The 21750-nt window shown below is 42.3% G+C and overlaps 1 protein-coding gene across 3 annotated transcripts in view; it reads left to right on the top strand.

Annotated features, from left to right (window-relative positions):
- Positions 1 to 951: 951 nt before the first annotated feature.
- RB1 (RB transcriptional corepressor 1) overlaps positions 952 to 21750 on the top strand; it is a 167721-nt gene continuing 146922 nt past the window's right edge. For 2 of the 3 annotated variants that reach the window (XM_037893564.2, XM_037893558.2), the window contains exons 1-3: positions 952 to 1274; positions 3947 to 4064; positions 12536 to 12651. In XM_037893564.2, the coding sequence (XP_037749492.1) occupies positions 1168 to 1274; positions 3947 to 4064; positions 12536 to 12651 (341 nt within the window). In that variant the 5' untranslated portion in view covers positions 952 to 1167. Of the gene's footprint in view, positions 1275 to 3946; positions 4065 to 12535; positions 12652 to 21750 lie in introns of those variants that run through there. The other variant, XM_037893579.1, reaches the window with a different exon arrangement.

Here is a 21750-nt window from a genome sequence, read left to right as displayed (position 1 = left end):
GGGAGCTCCTGCACCCCCCCATCCCCACCTGCACCCCTCGCACCAAACAGAAGCTGCCCCAGGTAAGTGCTGCACACCCCAACCCTAGGCCCCAGCCCTGAGCCCCCTCCTGCACCCTAGCTCCTAGCCAGACCCTGTATCCCAACCCTGAGCCCCCTCACACACCCTAACTCCTGGCCAGACCGCAATGTTTATTTACTTTTTTTTAATAAAGCACTCTTATCCAAAGCACTTTACCATAGTTAGGTAACGGTACAAACCAGATCTGGAAAGACCATTAAGTCGGCTGAGACCCTCAGCAACTTTCAAGTGGTCTTTGGAAAAAAAAGTTAGACTACAAAAACATTCCAGGTACCTCCCTTTATTTTCATTCACTTGCTATTGCTTATAATATAGGCGGAGGATGAAGGAAAAAAACAATGAAAAACGGGGATGGGGGAGATAGAAATGTTCTTTTTCTTGGCTGGCTCCCCGCGGGGGCCCCCCAAAACGAAGCTGAGTACAGAGCCCCACTAACTCTAAATTCGCCACTGGTTCGGCGGCCTCACCGATCAGCTGTTCAGCAGCGCCGCCAGCCCGCTGCCGGGAGGCGCTACTGACCGGCTGTTTGGCTCGGCTGCCACGCAGCTGCCTGGCGGCTGAGGGAGGGCAGAGAGCGGCGGGTGGGGAGGGGCCTTGCGGGAGGGCTTGGAGCGGGGCTGGGAAGCGGCGGAGGGAAGGCGGGGCCCCAGGCTGCGGGCCCCCAGTTAGCGGCCGGGCTCAAGGTCAGGCAGTTACTCCACCTGCTGGGACGCCCAGAGTACACAGAGACGGCAGCAGCTCCTCTATTGGCTAGGAGAAACGGGTGAGCTTATTGGCTGAACGGCTCGAGCTAGAGCCTCTGTTACCAAGACTCCGAATTCCTCTTCCGGGTTCTCAGCCTCCTTTTTGTACTCAGGCTCCGCCCCCTTTGGAATACGCTCTCTCTCCCCCCTGCTCTGCCGCGAGCGAGGGCTGGGAAGTGACGCTACGCTCCGCCCTGTGGGCGGGGCGGACGTGACGTTTTCCCGCGGTTTGAGCTGTGACGGGGAACCGGTTTGTCCGTTTCCCTTCTCCCCGCCTCGGTGGACATTTAAACTTCTGACCCAACGGTTGCGGCGGCTCCGCGCGCTCGAGCGCGCGCCCGACATGCCGCCCAAGCCCCCCCGGAAGGGGGGAGCAGCCGCCGCTGCCAAGGGCCAGCGAGCCAGCCCGGACTGCGGCACCGGCGGCACGCCTCCGCCTGCCGCCGCCAGGTGAGAGTCGCAGCTCCCCTCTCCCGGCCCGGCGCCGCTTCCCTAGCCCGGGATCCTCGGCGTCCCGCTGCCTGTCTGGGGCTCTAGCACCCGCGGCGCCGCCCCTTCCTCTCGCTGCTCCGGGCACGTCCTGGGTGAGGGCAGCTCCGCTCGGGCAGACGCGGAAGCTTGCGGTGTCCTGGGCGTGATGGCTGAGGCGGTGCTCAGCGCCCCTGGGCAGAGGTGGCCCTGGCTGTATAAACTCCGCGCTCGCCGCTGTCCGTCAGACGGACCGTCTCCTCCTTAGCCTCGCTGGGGCTGGCCGCGTCAGCTGTGGCCAGCTAAACACCCCAGCTCGCCGAAGTGAACTGTAACCGCTGAAGACCTGGCTCTGACTGGAGGCACCTGTAGTGAGGAAGTGTTTAAGTAATTCATGCTGATGTAACCTTAGTGTTGACCTGTTAACAACTAAAAGATTCCGGCAGTGCAAACCCAGAATGTGAGGCTGGGTCCTACCTGGGTTCCTGATCACTTCCAGCTCTTCAGCCCCCAAAGGACAGCCCCGGCCGGGGTAGTGTGAAAAACTATCTGTCTTAATTTGTTACCATCAGTAGTTACTGATATCTAAGGTATTGTAAAAACAAACAAACAAGCAAACAAAAAACCCAACCCTGCTATCTGGTGTAATTTGCCACCAGTAGCAGTTATTGATATTAAACTATTACCTGACCAAATCTGCTACTGGAACATGGATAGCAAATTGTAACAAATAGTAGAAAGAAAGAGCATACTTGTGGCACGTTAGAGACCAACAAATTTATTAGAGCATAAGCTTTTGTGAGCTACAGCTCACTTCATCTGTAGCTCACAAAAGCTTATGCTCTAATAAATTTGTTAGTCTCTAAGGTGCCACAAATATGCCCTTTCTTTTTATGGATACAGACTAACATGGCTGCTACTCTGAAACCTAACAAGTAGTAGTTACTGATGTGTATGTTTGTTCTTATTTGCTGACTTGTCCTAATTTGCTACCTCTCATCTTTCCCGGTACAGAAGAAAAAGTTAGAATGAAAAATTCCAAATTAGAAATCACAGTAAAAATCATAGCTAGTGCAATACTAGAAATGCAGATGTCAATGCTAAAACTACTAGCAAGTACTTACTTATACATATTTTCAATGAGTATTTGTTATTAAAATATAAATTAAATAGCACAATGACATGCATCTGCACAATAACAAAGGTAAATGATGAGCTGCTAAGAGTAATTCAGAGAATCCCAGCAGCAGATAGGACAAATTTGTGAACTGCTATGAGACTTTATGCGGTCATATACACTGATAAGGGATTCTTTGTTTCTGAGGGGGGTAAAATATTTCATTGACTCAGGTGTCCTTCAGCACCTCAGTAGGGTTACATCAGACAGAGGAGCTGCAATGACTAGGCATTGGGATACCTGTGCCTTTAAGAACCCAGCCCTGGGATGCTCATGTTGACACTTACTGTCCTGTGGGACAGGAAATAAAAAGGACCCTCTGACAACCCCTTCTCCCCCATTTTTGCAAACGTTTGTCTCAGTCCACCAGAGTAAATGTTACCCCCTCTGCCCCTGCCTGTGCCAGGGTTTTGCCCTCTATTGCCCTCTGGCAGCACCTCACCGGTGGGCTTAACACCGGCTCCTATTCCCCGTCCTTGATTTGCTTTTCAGCCCTTATCCTAACCCTGCCTCCAGCTGCTTGAACCCCCCCACCCAGTCAGTTTCCACCCCCTGCTCACACCCTGGCCACCCGCCTCCTCCAATTTGCCCCTTTTTAACCCCTGTAAAAAGCAGTCTGCAGAATCTGATGCCAAGGAAGGGCAGTGACTTCAGCAGATATTACTGAGCATGCTCAGTACACCCTAAGTAGCAAATTAAGACAGTTTTTCATGCTACACTGGCTCACCTTCTAGTTGTATTGGAGGGAGAGGAGGAGTACAGACTTTTTAAAAAGACAGAAGGATTTGCTTCTCTCTCTGCTACAGGTAGCTGATGTACATGTATCTAGAATTTTAGGATTAGATTAGAAGTTCTAATGTAAGGCCAGTTCCTGGGTCTTAATTCTGACTTTTTGTTAGGGCTATTCCAATCGCGGTGCACTGTTAGTTACTAGTTTCAGAGTAGCAGCCGTGTTAGTCTGTATTTGCAAAAAGAAAAGGAGTACTTGTGGCACCTTAGAGACTAACAAGTTTATCTGAGCATAAGCTTTCGTGAGCTACAGCTCACTTCATCCAATGCATCTTAGTTACTAGTTTTAGGCTATGACCTTCCTTCAACCCATTCCTGGGGTTTTGGTGTTATAAGTAGAGCCCTGAAAATCTGCGGATATCCGCTTTATATCCGTGGACTATGTTTGCGGGTCAGATGTGGATACAAATTCTGTATCCGTGCAATTCTCCAGTTATAAGCGACTTCCAGGTTTGAGTTATGTAGGTATTGTGGTACATTAAAACTTCTAAATATTATCTTCTGCATGTACAAGGTAACTTTTCCAGCTTTTTTGCAGGATGCTCAACAGAATGGGCTTTGTATCTAATGATGTGTCAGATGATATCTAATGTTTTATACTTTGTAACCATGTCAGAGATAAATTTGCATTTAACCTAACCTGTTACGTATAGACCAGACTAATAGTCTTTTTCACACTCTCTCCTAGGCTTGAGTTTGGAGAAACTGACTTTGTTGCACTTTGTGACACTCTACGAGTATCAGATATTGTAAGAGCAAATGCTTGGAAGACCTATGAAAAAGTGTCATCTGCTGATGGAACTCTAGTGAGTACTTGGTATAGTTAATTCTCAGAATAATATTTGATTCCAAATACTGAGCTCTGTAGCTGTGCTTAGCCTAACGTGTTGCCTTAGCCCACCCAAGAAAGAAATTGATAAAAATTTCAAATTATTTTAAAATGAAATGCTACAGTGCTATCATTCTGATGCAGGTTTATATCAAGATCAGAAAGTACAAAGGTTTCTGTGTGTATACATCTGTATAAATTAACTTGCATAACCTCATTTTTGTTCTGTGTAGTTAAATAAATGTACTGATTTAAAAAAAAAATCATATTTACTGTAAATGGTAGTTAAACCAGGACTGTGACCAGTCAACTCTCCAGACCACCAATTACTACTTATCAGCATTATAATACTGAGTCAATTTTTTATAGCTTCTGTCTTGTGACGTTTTTTTCTCAACCATAGTCTGTGAGGGCCTAGGTAGGGGATAAAAACAGGAAGAGTAGTCCTGATAAAAATAAAAACAGTATGAATAGTACTAATAAAAACAAATTACTTTTTTTTTTTGTTAACACAGCTTTTCAGATGTCATTACAAGTTAATGTTGGTGCTGTGTCTAGTCATGGCTGAGGAGGCATTTTCATTCATAGCTCCTGTCTTCCGGCTTTTCTAAGTAGGAGTTAAAAACCATACAGCTCTGAGAGCCAGAATTAAATTCTGCTGGTCCAAGGTATTGACTTAATGTACTTTCTCAAATTACCATGGCTATTTGCCACTGGAGATCTGGTAAATCCATTTTTCCAGAGAGTAGCATGTAGTTTGAATAGATTGAGAGTCTTGATCTTAAAACTGATGTCACAGACTTCTATGAGTGGAGGCGGGTATTGAAACCATTTATCAAAAAAGTTCTTTGGCTATAAGGATGGAGTAGCAGAGACTGTTTTTAGTCTAGGTGGGCAGGGGGAAGAAGCTCTCTAAAGTTCACATACATGTCAGTAGCTTCTCTTTTCTAGGAGCTGCTGTGCAGGGTCCAGGGACAACATCCTGGTAGGAATGTTAGCGCCTTTCCCTTCATAGTAGTGGGGAGTTCAGAAACTGGGTGGGCTTCATACAGGGTGATGTCCCTGGGCCTTGCTGTTCTATTTGACTAGTGTTTTTACTATTCATGTCAAATTTTACAGCCCTTACGTAATTAAAAATCAGTCTTACTTTGTTAACATTTAGCAGCTTAAAATAAAAATCCCTCTCCCAGCAAAGTCTGAGACTGCTTTTTTTATTGCCAGGATTGAAGTCTTAAGCAGTTCCTCTGCCCATACTTAAGAACCACAAATATCAAGTGGAAAAGACAAAAGTTTTTTTTGTCCTTGTTTTATCTAGTTAAGTGGAGAAGATTTAGTCTTTCAATATGAGATCCAGACTTTGTAGAAGACAAACGTCTAAAAACTAAGTTTCTGGTTATAAAATATTCTAATAATCAGTGCAGTATTGTTCCAGAGTCTATAGTAGGTGAAACAATAAAATTGATATAAACACCTGCATGGCACAGGCTTGCCACCTGAGTACAATCCTCTTGCTTGACTAAGCTTAGCACGTGTGTATCTACGTGAGGTGGAAATTACACCTCCAGCTACAATGTAGATGTACCTTTCCTGTGTCCAAGGTCTTAATAGGATTAAAAAAAACACTAGACATTTATATGAATAATAATAATTCTATCTACAGTTAAACTGGCTAGGATAAAAGCATTTAGGGAGTACAAGCCCTCATTCTCTAGGGCATAAACCAACCACTAACCATGGACAAAATTTCACTCCTAGACATGGTACTGCATAATTATACACTGTGGAGACTTTACCTCTTCCTCTGAAGCATGTGGTACTGACCACTGTCAGAAATATAATGCTTGGCTAGATCGACCAGTGTTCTGGTCCAGTGTGGACATTCTTACGAGCTAGATTGTGCCTTCCTATTGGAAAGCCCACTGGATTGGCCCAGAGGGAGAAACGACCTGTCAGATTTCTCCTGTCAGACTTCCCCCTCAATTCCTCCATCGGGGCTTGCTGTGACACAGACAAAGCTGGGGATTCAGAACCTAAACCCGTCAGACCTCAGGGAATCTGGCAGAGGCACAGAGATATACTCGTAGCGGCTGTGCCCCTCTCCGCTGGCTCTAGGACCCTTTAGAGCCATCCTCTACTCCCTGCCAGCATGGCTGTCCATGGAATCATATTGCCTGGTCTACTTTTGGGGGTGGTTGCTTTGGAATCCCCAGTAATAGGGGTTCCATTGGTGCTGACGAGTACAGAAGGAAACTCTGCAGATTCTGAAGGAATGGTGCCATGGAGGTCACCAACTTCAACCCTCCACACACAGATATTCACGGCGTGATTCCCCAATGATACTCCTTCACTAATATCTCCATTGACTATACATGAATATCATAGCTAAAATTTCATTAATTTTCAGGGGTAGACCCTAGTCTCCTATTCCAACTGGTTTACTCAAGCAATATAAAGTCTGATTAAACAGCCAGTTGTGGACTCCCCTTCAAAAGAGGAATCTGTGTGTCAGTATCAAAGAGGCAGCAGAAGTGTCTCATCTCTCTGATCCAGCATTAAGGATGCTTCAGAGAAAAGACAGTGTTCTGAGCACAGCTTATACCAGGTAGATTCCTGGCTGGTAGAGTGGCCCCTTGGAAGACTTTGCCGGCCAGTTCAACTTGGAATAGGTCTCTGACTTTCCTAGTTTGCACCAGGAGCCTCATTCTCAACTGGAGATAGGATCCAGGAGCATAAAGGGGGAGTAATCCACTCCCCCCCACACACACTGCCCCTAACACAGCTGCAGGATTCAGCCTTCAGTGTGGTTAAAACAGAAACAATCATAATAATAAATTTTATTAGATTCAAGCATTTAAGTAGCAATAGTTCCAAATAAGAATCCAAATGAAAAATGAATTTTTGTTTGCAATAGAAAATGCCAAAGAATTTCAGTATTATATGTGAGCCTTCTTAGGACTTCCCTTGTATTGCGAGTTTCCTGTAAAATAGAAACATTTTTAAAAAGAGCAGAAAAATATTCTGTGCCCTTGAAAGTTAAATGTTGTTTGCCCCATGACAACTATAAACAAAGTGTTTGGTCTTACACTTTAATAACCTCTTCAGACTTAATGCCAACTTCATTATATTTCACATTCCAAGAAGGAATCCAAAGGAACTGGCTAACTGGCATTTTCAAAGAAACATTTAGGAATGGTGGAGGATTTCTGATTAACTATTGGTTTGTTTCTTCCTTAACAGTAATAAACCAAAGAAAAGAGATCAGACAAAAACTTGCATTTTTTTACTGCTATCTCAAATGCATGAAGTAAGCAGAGGGGAAAAAGAAGTCTACATTTATCTAGTTATTTTGACATGAATAAACACTTTAGTCTTGAGAGAGCAGCATATTAAGATGGTATGAACTGAAAGAATAATCTCTATTCAATATACACCATGCAGGCACAATTCTTAGTACATAGTCAAAAGTAAATAAGCATTTTACTGATTTGCTTATCAATACCTTGGCTTTTCTATTGGTGAGCATTCAATGAAGGGTAGCCATGTAGCAGGATTTTTATAAAGGTATTAAATAATTTTTAGGGCTATAAGTGATTTTGACTGTGAATGCTCAAAACTAATCTTAAATCTGAGTTTTCGAAGTAAGTGAGCTATTTATAGGTAAGAGCAGCTGTCTGTCCCTTAGTAATAAATTCCTTGTGCTTTGTCCAGTAACATAATGCTATCAAGAGGCACAATCACAGAGACTCCAGACAGAGGCACTCACAGGGTATAAGAGTCTAGAGAAAATGGGAATTACTCTTGGAGTAGGTTTCACAATCATTAATGGGCTAAAATTAAGAAAATCAACTTAAAGCAAGCCCCAGCTTCTAAATAAAGAGAACCTGTCGGAGTAAAAGCTCTAGTTTAACTATGCAGGTAGAATACTAGTAGCATACTAGTCCAGGAGGGCGATAATCAGTCTATTGCATGATGAGGAAAACGTACAACTACTTGGTTTAGTTTGTGACTCTCCAAGCAGAAGCACAGTATCTTGATGCCAGCGGTGCAGAAGGACAATTCTAGACATTATGTAGGATATTGTACAGCAGGTCCGCCTCATGATTGGCTGCCCCACCCTCTGTTCAAATAATTTTGTTTTTATGATCGGAGGGGACCATGGTCAAACAGATGGACAGACTTCCTTAGGTCAGTAGGACAAACCCACCTTCTGCTAGAGGTGGAGAAGTCTCATAATCCTTTACTCACTGAAGTCACCCTAGGAGTAGGTTATGGTTGTAGACATCCTGTTGTAAGGGGTGATTCAATCACTAGGAATCTCAGTAGCTAGATATGTGGCATCAGTGAGTTACTGCCTGACTTTCTACGAGTTGTGAAGGTGGTAGATTTAATGAGAAATCGAGAGAAAGATGGCCAAAAATGAAAAGCTAAAATACTTCAGGTAAAACACATCTCTCAAGTCTGTCTAATTAATAAGGTCTTTATATCTGTCTTTCAATACTGATATTATTTCATGACCTAACCTGTAAAGTTTTACCATTGCAACCAAACCTGTCTGAATGGACTAAAAATAATTGAGGTGACTGAACAGGAGTGTAGGTCTTGTAAGGACTGATGAAACTCTGAATTCAAACTGACCTGTGGACATCAAGATGGGTAGAGACTCTTCCTGAGTCAAGATGATGTTGAACAGATAGCTGCTGGAAGGTCTGGAACAGGAATTTAAATTATCACTGTAGTTACTTATTGATGACACTGAATGTTTTATTTGCAGAATCATCAGATATGTCTGTTCATCTCTTTCACTCTACTAACATAATTCAGTGGCATGTTTGATTTTTGAGAACGCATTTTCTGCACTTCTAGAAAGGATTCTTGCTTCAGTCTAGCTACTTAAAACATAACCATAGTGAAGAATTCAGAAGAATTTACCTTCATTATTTTAGTCCATTCCACTGTTTTTCCTACTATTTCCTTTTAATGGTAGTCACACTTAGGCATGTCTACACTACCACTTATGTCAGCAAAACTTATGTCGCTCAGGGGTATGAAAAACACCCCATGCCCCCAATGACATAAGTTTCGTTGGCATAAGTGATAGTATGCACAGCGCTATGTTGGCGGGAGAGCTTCTCTTGCTGACATAGCTACCACCACTCCTTGGGGATGGTTTAATTATGTCAATGGGAGAGCTCTCTCCTGTCGACATAGAGTGGCTATATGAGAGATTCTACGGTGGTGCAGCTGCATCTGTACAGCTGTGCCGCTGTAAACTCTTGTAGACATAGCCTTAGACATAAATTCATACGCTGGTAATCACTGAGCGCTAATCATCCATTTGAAACATTGATCAGTAGCTTCCAAATTTCAACTAGTGAGAAACAGCCCATTAATAAAGCCTAATATGAAAACTGAAAAATAGAGAATCTTATATATTCTATTCACTTTCTAGTTTCTCCATTCCAGCAGACTAAACCCCTTAACAGTTTCCAACCCCACCCACTCCTGTGTTATCATTAATATAGGATTCTACCTTCTTATTCCCCTTCCTCAAATCACCAATAATTCCGTCCAATTTCCTTTCTCCTCTAGGAAGCTTAAATTCATAGCTATGGTAGACACTAAAAATCATGGTCTTAATAAAGACACTGGCTATATGGCATATTACAATCTGTGACCCACTAAACCCCTTTTTTTGTCCTATGACTACAGGAGTGCTAATGGGTCACTTCATCTTGAATGGTTTCTTAGCTTAGAATATGTACTATCTGTTCAATCTTGTATTTAGCTGAGACACTCTTAGTACCTTTCCCAGACCTGAAGAAGAGCTCAGTGTAGCTCGAAAGCTTGTCTCTTTCACCAGCAGAAGTTGGACCAATAAAAGATATTACCTCACCCACCTTGTCTCTCTAGGCTTTTAGACAGTTCTCTAACTTGCTTATTACTAGGTAAGATAATCCAAATCTTCCTTTAAATGGTGATGAGGCCACTTTAAAAGTATGATAGCTCATACCCCAATTTTATTTCATTGCTAGTTTTAGTTTACTGTCTTCTCATCTGGATTTGTCTTGAGACAGCTGGAAGCATGCACATTTTGAAATAGATGTTTATTTTTAATAAAAACTTGGTTGCAGTCAGACTACAAAAGAAGTAATTGTATAAAGTTTGAGTGGATTTACTGGCTTGATCTAAGTTTAGGCATTTTGCCATCTACCTTCTAGAACTTGTCCATGTGTACTGGATCAGATATAGTACTACCCAGTTTCAAGGAGATTCCTCATTCTCTGTAGTTTCAACTTCCTCCGTACTTTCTTTGATGCGATAAAATCTTAAATTACTGCTTTTGGTTTATTTTTTTTCCTTTTTTTACTCTCCTTAACTCTAAATGACTAGATAAATGTTCAGTATTATCCAAACCAGTGTTCAAATTGTCAGTTACTTTCTCACTCTTATATGATTCACTAGTCTGGAAACTCATGAGTAAGGCTACGTTTATGTCACAGGGGTCATGGAAGTCACTGAGTCTGTGACTTCCAGAGACCTCCCTGACATTCTCTGCTTCAGCTCCAGGGGCTGCGGGACTCTGGAGCTGACAGCCAATGTGGCCCTGGCAGGATTCCAGCAACAGGTGACAGACTCTTAAGGGGGCCCTCCTCAGGGTTCCAGCAACAGACAACAGCCTCGCATTGGGAGAGGGGGATGCCTCAGGTGAGTGGCTGGGATGTCCCATTTTCTTTTTTGGAAATATGGTCATACTGCAGCTCCTAGCCGCTGAGGGTGGAGGGGCAACCCCACAACTCTCAAGTGGTGGGGGAAACTATGGAGCTGCAGCAGCAAAAGTCACAGAGAGGTCATGGCTTCTGTGAATATTTTTATTGCTCATGACCTGTCTATGACTTTTACTAAAAATAACCATGACGTAATCTTAGCCTTACTCATGAGCTTTTTGTCTGCTATTTAAGTGCCTTAATAGCCTGCAAAACTGTGTGGGGAGAACAGTGACAGTGATCCCACTTCATGATAGTCCATCTGTCAGTTACTAGGAGCAGTGGGAAAGAACCAACAAGGAGAAAGAGATGCTATTTATTTCCATTCCAAAACCGCCTATTTTAGACTCCATATGACTTTCTTTCTGGTACACTAATTTAGTAAGGATTTTCTTCATATAGGGAGCCATCTTCACTAAATAGCAATAAAACCTAAATAAGGGATAGCAATTAAAATTATCCAAGAGTTTCTCTCCTTAAAATGAGTTTACAGTAAGTTGCAATTCTTCAACAAAAAAACTTCAAAAACAGATTCCAACGAGAGACTGCTGAATTGGAATTAATTTGCAAACTGGACACAATTAACTTAGGCTTGAATAAAGACTGGGAGTGGATGGGTCATTACCCAAAGTAAAACTATTTCCCCATGTTTATTCCCCCCCTCTCCCCCCACTGTTCCTCAGACGTTCTTGTCAACTGCTGGAAATGGCCCACCTTGATTATCACTACAAAAGTTTTCCTGCCCCCCGCTCTCCTGTTGTAATAGCTCACCTTAAGTGATCACTCTCATTACAGTGTGTATGGTAACACCCATTGTTTCATGTTCTCTATGTATATAAATCTCCCCACTGTATTTTCCACTGCATGCATCCGATGAAGTGAGCTGTAGCTCACGAAAGCTTATGCTTAGATAAATTTGTTAGTGTCTAAGGTGCCACAAGTACTCCTTTTCTTTTAACAAACATTGAATTTAGTTGGCACTGCTTCTTCAGGTTTGTTGCTTGTCACCGGGAGTTATGTTGCATAGGGAATGACTTGAGAATTTGTCAATAGGGCTAATAAAAAGTACAATGGGAAGACTATTCAGGAACATCCAGTGGGCAGTAGGCAGATCCCAAGAAACTGTATTGTCTGAGCATTGCCAAAAAAAATTTAAGGTTTTAAACATCCAACTACTAAGCAGAATTGGCTGCAAAATAACATTGGGGACCCTCATCCCACACACGTCTAATTGTACATGTTCCTTCATTTGTGAATTTGTACCAGCCTTTTTTAAGACTTTTTTTTTTAAGGTGATTATGGTCTGGTCCTGAAAGCTGTAATCTGCCTTGTCTTCAAAGGTTGAGGCACTTACAGTATAAATATGCCTTAATGAAAATGTATTGCTTATGCACAACTGAAGCACATCACTGTGTTTTTCAATGGAAACATCATCATTCCCATTCTAAGGCTATTTTGAAGTTTACCGGGGAAATTAAGCTTGCATTGCAGGAATGAGTATTGGAATGTCTTTGCACTTTCATCTAGAAGATGTAAATATTTGGAACTCTTGACTTGTCAAGTAATTAGAAATCATAGCTTTGGGTGTTTTCTGGGATTTCTGTTTAACAGATTAGTGTTCTGTATATAATATTCAGGTGATAACTCAAAAAGTAAGCTAAAACTGTGTTCTCTCTTCCATTAGGTGGGTTATAGTGAAAAGAAAAAGGACATGTGGGGGATCTGTATCTTTATTGCAGCAGTTGACTTGGATGAGATGACATTCACTTTTACGGAGCTTCTGAAAAGTATAGGTATGAGGTAGGTTTTGCGTGATTTTAAATGCCTGCGATAAACAGGGGGCAGGCAACATTTTTTGGGTAAGATTACCAAGATTATTGTTTTTAATCAACCCGAGCCTGTGTGTATGAGTTCCAAACAAGGGCAGCCATGCAAAGATGTGTCGTTTTGATCCAGGCATAAGCTACACTGAACCTCTAGTTCTCCTCTTTTCACAAAAAAAGTTAAGTTCAAATTTTAAATGCATAAATCTGAAAAATCTCATTGCTCATCTTTAATGATCCAGCATCAGTTTAAACTCTGCACTTTTCTACCTGCTTTACAGCAGAGGATAGGTGAACTGTGGCATTGGTACTATGACTCCTCAACAAATCTTCAATTGTATTTGAACCCCTGCTAACTTCTTTAGGACCTGTGGCTTATGGAATTAAGATAAAAGCAAAAAATTATTTTAATCTATCCTATAGATAACTGTAGAGTTTGCAAGATTGTCGTCTTTTGGTGGATGAACTAGATTGTAATAAATCACTTTTCCATAGGCAGAGCATGTGTATGTATTACTAGATTAGTGAACTGTTCTTGCACTCCGGAGCATTTTACTTAGTTTGCTCTCTTGAGGTCCGTAGTCATCTTTTACAGAAAGTCTATAATATGGCTAAAATCAAGGGGAAATATATTAGCATTTTTCTTATAAATACTGTAACCATCCTTGTCATGAATATAAAGGGAAGGGTAAACCCCTTTAAAATCCCTCCTGGCCAGAGGAAAAATCCTCTCACCTGTAAAGGGTTAAGAAGCTAAAAGTAACGTTGCTGGCACCTGACCAAAATGACCAATGAGGAGACAAGATATTTTCAAAAGCTGGGAGGAGGGAGAAAAACAAAGGGTCTGTGTCTATCTGTATGATGCTTTTGCCGGAGACAGAACAGGAATGGAGTCTTAGAACTTAGTAAGTAATCTAGCTAGGTACGTGTTTGATTATGATTGCTTGAAATGGCTGAGAAAATATCTGTGCTGAATAGAATGAATATTCCTGTCTGTGTGTCTTTTTTGTAACTTAAGGTTTTGCCTAGAGGGATTCTCTATGTTTTGAATCTGATTACCCTGTAAGGTATCTACCATCCTGATTTTACAGAGGTGATTCCTTTACTTCTATTAAAAGTCTTCTTGTAAGAAAACTGAATGCTTTTCTATTGTTCTAAGATCCAAGGGTTTGGGTCTGTGGTCACCTATGCAAATTGGTGAGGATTTTTCCCAAACCTTCTCCAGGAAGTGGGGTGCAAGGGTTGGGAGGATTTTGGGGGGAAAGACGTGTCCAAACTACGTTTCCCAGTAAACCCAGATAAAGTTTGGTGGTGGCAGTGGAAATCCAAGAGTAAAATAATTTTGTACCTTGGGGAAGTTTTAACCTAAGCTGGTAAAAGTAAGCTTAGGAGGTTTTCATGCAGGTCCCCACATCTGTACCCTAGAGTTCAGAGTGGGGAAGGAACCTTGACAATCCTGTGTCACTGTCTTGAGTTGAAATATTTTGGACCACATGGAGAAATACTTTAAAAAAAACCCAACCAAACAAAAAACCCCCTAACTTTAGTTCTTCTCTGGGTAATTGTCCACACAGATTCCACTCATGATGTGCACAAAAAGGGATTATTTTTGGCTAGCAGTGTCGGTTGGGTCTATGCCTGTGCTCTTATGCCCTCCACCCGAGGGCATAAAGGATGGAATGGGGTCTCTCCTGCCCTTCAGTTTTTCTTACTGCCTGTGGCTGCAAGACAGAGTCCTTGGCAGTGTCTGCTTTTCTTGCTCGTTGTGTGATTTAGCTTAACTTGTTAGAATTAGTATAATGTATAATTCAAAGTTTGCTTAGGGTTCCTTATGCTCACTTTAAAAAAAAAACAAAAAAAACACAAAAGCCAGTAACTTGTCTAGGCTAACAAACAAAGCTTCTACTCTCCACTCCCCACAGGGACCTAGGACACTAGTAGAAGCTGAATCACTAAGGTTTAATACCTGTTCCTCATGTGGCCCTGCTATATCAATGAACATGTATCTTGGGGGAAGAACACATTCCAGGATGTTGTGTGTTTTCTCCAAGTGCATCCAGACAGGGAGGAAGGCAATGCTGAAACTCTCCTGCTGCAGAAGTTGATGCAGGCCTCCTCAAATGGAGATCTTCAGCAAAACCTCAACCAGAAGATCAGTCCACCTTGTTCAGCACCCCAGTACTGCATCATAGCCTCACATAGTGCCAATATTTGACACAGACTACTTGCGGAGAAGACACTCACCTTGCAGATGAGCATCTTGGCCTTCGTCTCCTCGGCAGCTGATTATTCCATGCAGTACGGGCAGGTAATGTACATATTAAAGTTGATATGCAATTGAATACTGCTATGAGAATTGTCACAGGAGTGCTGAAGTCAACTTGTATGGTCAGTGTGGTTTCCTGTCCTTGTGCATATCTTGCCAACATGCTTCCGAAGAGATTCAGCCAGCAATAATATGAGAGTACGACTGCACAATAAATGAACTCAGACTTGCAGAGTTATGAAGATCTCCATTTCCCCCCTGAATTGCCACCTTAAGTCCGTGTCTGGTTAGCAGCCAAAACACACAAAAATTCAGGACTGTCATCAAATGGCAGTGTGGAGGCTGTGAGGAAATAACCAGGGTCAAGAAACAAGGCATGGTCACCTGGCTAAAGCATGCATCATATGATATGAATCATAGCAAACCACATTAGAACATCACACAGGCATTGCAGTCATTTACTACACTAATGGAAAACGAAGGATGGCCTGATATACGAGTCTGGAGAAGACATCCAAACCATAGAATATCTAGTGAACTGCTTTAAGATCCTTCTTCCAAGGGACAGTTTTGATTCATTCCGTGTCGCTGGAAGTCATTAACTTGTAATGCTGCTTTTCAAGTTGCCATCTGAAAGAAGTGGCCTAGTGAGAGATGAATTTGTTCAGAGCCACTTCCCATCAGAGGCCTCACTCATCCGCTATTATGTTGGTATAGTTGTCACTGCAGCAGGAAGGAGCATGACACCAAAGACTAGCCAGGATGCAGGTTACCTTCCTCAACACCTAGCAGGAGACAGAAGTCACCATGACTCACTCCTGGCTCAGTCAACGAAGAGTCGTAAGACTGAAAAGACCTATTCTAGTACTTCAGTACTAGAGTCTAAGGTAGATCAAGTGGCACCATCTCTACCAAAGGACCACATGTTGCCCCACAGTCCTACCCAGGCACCAAGTACCTCCTGTGTCCAGTACCTCCCCACCTACTAGGTACTTGTTGATGGTGGTACCCATCACCTCAGTACAGAATACCTCGCTGAACCCAAGATGTTGGTACAGACCTCCTTGGCACAAAAGCAATACACAGTACTGAGTGATCTGTCTGTGGTTCAGGTACCAAAGTCACTTTTACTGGAGAGAGGCTTAGGGAGGCCAATACAAAACCCTTTACTTTTAGAACAGTGGTTTTCAAACTGGGGTGTAAATATCGCTAGGTTATGCGAGCTCTCATCAGGGGGTATGTGAGAAAAGTCCTGTAATGGCAGACAATGCATTTTATTTAGTAAGATTTGATAATGAAATCATAGGCATACTATGACCCTATCTCAGATGAGGGTACACAGTAGATGACATTATTTGGAAAGGGGTACACAGCCTGAAAGTTTGAAAACCACTGCTTTAGAGTATCCACATCTGGCCAAAGAGGTGTACTATATCACAGTCCTTGGTTTGCAGGCAGTGTACTCCTGATACAACTGTCTCTTCCTCTAGAGAGGGGACATTTCTTTTTCTTCTCTTCCTCTTAACTCAGCAGGGAATCATCTTCTACTTGTCCTCCATCTCACCACGGGGTAGCTCAGTAGGAGTCGGGGAGAGATTTCAGGGAACAGTCAATGAAGGGAGTTATAAGGAGATCAGGACCATACAAAGATACCCCATCTGATATTCCCCAGGGCATCTTCAGTAGCATTACCCATATATGCCCTGGCAATATTGGGCTCCCTGGCATATTCAGCCCTATTCCAGGAAGCCAGCATCCTCCGTTGTGTCCTAGGTCTCCTTCTCTGAAGAGGTAACACAGTCAGTCTCCACAGAATATCTTTCATCCATGGCTGCTGCAGGGGCAAAAAGAGGAGAGTCGAGAGGAACAACTTTCTCCAGAGTAGGAGCACCCAGTCCTGGCTTTACTAATCTCTTCCAGGGTGGATTTGATTTAAATCACTAGTCAGGAAGACTCATTTTAATCATGGTTTTCTACATAAAAGGGCATTCTTGTTGGCTGTTATAACTTTATTACATATTCTTCACAACACAGATAGATATAGATTTCATTTTTAGAAGGTACACACTATACACTTTTAAACAATGATTTATTTTGAAAACTTTTCAGATTAGTTTTACAGCTATATCAGAAAATGAATGATTGTTTGGTTATTTCATTTACCAAAGGTAATTGAAGCAGATATTTATGAAGTCATTGGGAGGTGAACTATCTCCAGTTCAACAGGTTAATCATTAATTTTTGGAGGATTTTCTTGTCCTGCTGTATTAGGAGAACACCTCCAGACAGACATTTAAATTTTGTTTAACTAAAACAACAGCTTTAAGTATTCTGGATTTTTTCTTCAACAGCAAACATGCTTGTTTTGTTAAAATATTATGTCCTTCGCTTCTCACATTTATCTCCAGACTTCTTCTCCTTGTCTAGATCTATTCCGCCCCCAACCATCTTCTATTCATTGAACTTTTTGAAACTTTGTACTTTTAGAGAGAGGTAAGGGATTGACTTTGTGTACACAAATTTGCCGAGGGACAATAGCGTTGAGGTCTGTTATTTCTCACCTCTGTATATTTACAAACATTTTTGCTGTTAACAAGCATGTTACCTCTGGAGACACAGCCACAGTTTGAGAACTGCAAAATAAACTAAGCATTTCTGATGGTATCTTCTAGACTGAACACTGAGTCCCATTAGGTAGATAGAAAGATTAAAGGCTAAATAATCTATACAGAAGCCTGTGGAACCCCATAAGATTGGGTCCCTAATCCATGAACTATTGGAACTCATTTAGAAAACTTTTCTTAAACATTACATGAATATATTGTCTCATACTACAGAATTAGAATTTATAATCCCTATTCCATGATGAGACATTAAAGTTCAAAGATATATCTTGATTAAAACTCTTTAGATATCTTTTTTATTAAAAATTTTTTAAAATGTTTTTTGAGGAAAACAGTCTTGATTTTTATCCACCCTGATCTCTTCTTTGTGGGAGATGGTGCAGATGAATTTGCAGTTTTCTAAGACTTGATAAAACAAATGGCAGAATCTTAGATATTCCCTTTGAGACCATACAAGAGAAACACACATTCTTGGACATGGTTTAGTCTGCAACTCCAGGGAGATTAGTTATGCTGATAAATGATGGTCTGCTGGAACCTGTCAAAACATGACACACATCTGCATTGACTCCAACTCTGAGAGTGGACAAAAGATAAATCCTTGCAAAGGGGTTTGAATATTTTTATCAACGTCTTTCCCCTGGCTTTTTCTGGTTTTGTCTAGAGGACAAAGCAGCAAGGTCCTTTGAAATCCACCCCCAGAGAAGAGAAGTCTCAAAAAATGTATCTTTTTGGCTGGAAAGTCTGTTTATCTGCTAGCCTCCAAATGTGGGTTGCAAATTACCAAGCTCTGCTCTCAGTGATTTCTTCAACTGGGACAGACTAACTTTGTGGATAAGCTACTCAAGGAGTATCAAGAAGAATTGAAAGCCCTCCTGGCTGAGGTCCAATTGACTGCTAGAATATCCTTGCAGGCTGCACTGGACACATCTGACAAGGCAGTGCACACAATTGCCAGAAGAAGACTGTTGTGGCTTCAGTCTGCAGGAATCCCTAGGAAAGCCCAAGCAACAACGAGGGCTTCCCATTTCAGAGCTACAACCTCTTCAGCAGTGGTACTGATGAGGCACATCATACCCTGAAAGATTCCAGGGCAACTTTGCATTCCTTGGGGCACTCTCCCAACCCCAAAAAAGAAAGCAGACAACACAACAGCTATATTTCAAGTGTTATGGTCAGCCATCGAAGATCTTCCAAGCCACTGAGGAAGAGGCAGATATTTCACTGGAGGCAACAGTCTGCTGCCTCCTGAGTCTGGAGCTTTGAATGGGCATCACATTTGACACCAACATTGGGAATTTGGTTGGCAGATCACAGGATCTTTTTTTGTTCTACCATGGCAACTGTCTTCCATTTTCAAGAAGCTTGGGGTATAATTACCATGAACCACTGGGTCCTTGATCATAAACAAGGACTATCCATCCAGTTTCAGTCCCTTCTAGCCACCTTCCCCTCTGCCCAGATTCGTCTTCAGGAACCCTTTTCACAGGAGACTGTTGAAGCAGGAGGTAGACTCTTTTCAAGTGGGAGTAGTAGAGAAAGTGCCGCTGGAGTTCAGAGGCAGGGTCCTTTTTGTTCCCACTCCCACTTTGTTCACAAAGAAGACTGGGTTGGAGACTCATTCTTTTACATCACCTCACCACCTTCAACCTCAGTTTCTACAATCAGTTTACTGGATCCTGTGGACTGGTTTGCAGCTTTTGACCTGCCAGATGCCTATTTTCACATTTCCTTGTGTCCAGCTCACAGAAAATACCTGAAATTCATGGTAGGAACATCATGCTCTCAGTATGGAGTCCTTACTTTTGACCTCTTCGTAGCTCCAACAGTTTTCATCACCATGAAGCTGAATGGCGAATTCCAGGAGAACAGGTGACTAACTTGGTGCAAACAATCCTAAAACTTCTTGGGTTTCAATGTCAGAAACCAAAACTAAGTCCAACTTGGAGCTTAGAATTCAGAGCATCAGTATTAGACTTCAGATCAGTGAGGGCCTAACTTCTACAACAACAGTGTCAAACAATGACAGACCTCGTAAGTCAACTTCATGCCTGTCTAAGAACATCAGTGAGACTGTCTCATACTTGTATGCTTTGCAGTATACACTCACATCACACAGTATGCCACACTTCACCTTTGATCCATGCAAAAGGGGTTGAGATCAGTATATCTACCTAGCAGATGCCACATGCAGACATGTGACACCCAGGGATTAGGTGGGTTAAAGAGCAGTCCAGATAAGTAGTCAGAGTTCATGCAAGATGTTGTAATTATTATTCATGCAGGGTATTACCACAACATTAATTTAAACATAATTCCTTCATTAAATCTAAAGGCTGACTGTTTAGAGCAACTATTTATACAGTTACTCTAAACATGCCCCAAAAGCCTAAATAATCAATTTATTATGTACTAACAATAATGAAACATTTAGAAGTATTTGATAAAGATAGATACAAATAGACTACACCCAGGAGTGCTTAGACCCATATTGATTGGCTCCAACTTGGCCAGGCAGGTCTTCGCAATGAACCCTGTTAGAGTTTACTTTTTGAATGCTTTAACAAATACGTGATGTCATTGCCAATTACTGGCTCAGCTAAAAACCAATTTGAGACAGTTTACTTTTATTTCCAGTTTTAATCCAGATAAGATTTGCCAAGGCCTTTCCTCCCTATCTCTTCCCTATCTCTTTGCTGACCAACGGTTCTTTGTTTGCACCTGGGTTTGCATAGGCCCTAATCTTTGAGAGCACACTTTTGAGGTAACAAGGAAGTATGTGGGGTACCAAGGTTCATGTTGGCTCCTTCTAAGACAGATTATCTGTTTTATTTAAAACCATCTGTAGTAACCTCTATCGGTCAGGGGCCTTCTTTTTAAAAACTTCTCCTGTTTTTTTTGAACCAGAATTCTTTCCACTGCATTCCTTCTGAACTTAACTCATTATTTTCAAGCCTTTTCTTTATAACACACTTCTTTAACCAGACTCAAGCGAAGTTTAATTCTCTGATTTTTATATTTACTCTACACAAGAGATATGATAGCCAAGAGATCTAATCTAAGGGGAAGGTACACTGAGGTATCTGGTGGGGTTGCATGAGGCAGCAAGGCAGGATCCAAGTAGCAGCTAGTGGGTAATGGCTTGTTGCTCAGACAAGGCCAGAAAGGAAGCAGGGAGTTTGTATTGGTTACCAGCCAATCAGGAAGCTGGTTGTGAAATTCTGGGAGCTGACCTACTCAAGTCTGTGAATTCATTGATAATTTGAATTGGTGTGGCATGATGGCCAAGGCTGCTTCTCAGGAACCCAGTGGGCCTGGATTTGAGACTGGGGTTTGAGACCAGGGTCCTGACAACTTGTTGGTCATAGTCCCACTAGAAATCATCTTTGTTAAATTGAGTGGACAGAGCAACTTCAGGTGTGGAGAAGAATTTCCCTAATCCATGTCTCTACCTCCAAAAACCTTTATAACAGATTCCTCTGTGCGGGCGTGAGTGGGCTTATCTGGATTAACTGGCAATTCAGGGACTGTGGTCTCCTTAGGAAGCCTGCTTGCACATAAGCATTTTAGAAGTTAAGACAGTTGGCCTGGCATGAAAAGGCATTGCTATACCTTCAGGAATCAGCAAGTCAAGTGCTGGCTGACAACACTATAGCAATGCACTATATTTACAGGCAAGGGGGAGCAAGATCATCCCCATTCTGTCGGGAACTCAAACATCTGTGTGTGGTGCATTCTGCACCAGAGCACATTACTAACTGATACCTGCTGCAATGGGGACACAAGTTCAGGCTCCCTTTCAACACCTTCCTCATCCCCTGGACACTAGGGCTCATGTATACCTTTCCATAGATACCCATGACAGTGAGGGCAAACAACTTAATTAGTTTTGAGAGAGCTGGACAAATTTATGAACGCGATTGTTTGATAGGGTTGCTTGTGATTGTAAGGGGCGGGGCTCAGCAGCCTTGGGCCTCGCTTCTGGTTTGTGTTTGAAACATGCTTCTGGGGATACCCAGATCTGTGAGCCACTAGAAGTCATATTCTGACTCAGCAAGAATATGTTTTGCTGGTGATTAGACTGTCAGCTTTCTGCCACTCCCAGTCTGTCATCCTCACCAGCAAACTCCTCAAGGCTCTCCTGGACTAGACCTCACCTAGCAGGTGACATTCACTGAACTCAAGC

The sequence above is a fragment of the Chelonia mydas genome, chromosome 1 (assembly GCF_015237465.2).
Source record: "Chelonia mydas isolate rCheMyd1 chromosome 1, rCheMyd1.pri.v2, whole genome shotgun sequence".
In the NCBI taxonomy this organism is placed as follows: Eukaryota; Metazoa; Chordata; order Testudines; family Cheloniidae; genus Chelonia; species Chelonia mydas.
The sequence above is the reverse complement of the archived record's forward strand: the minus strand, read 5'-3'. Positions and strand labels throughout refer to the sequence as shown.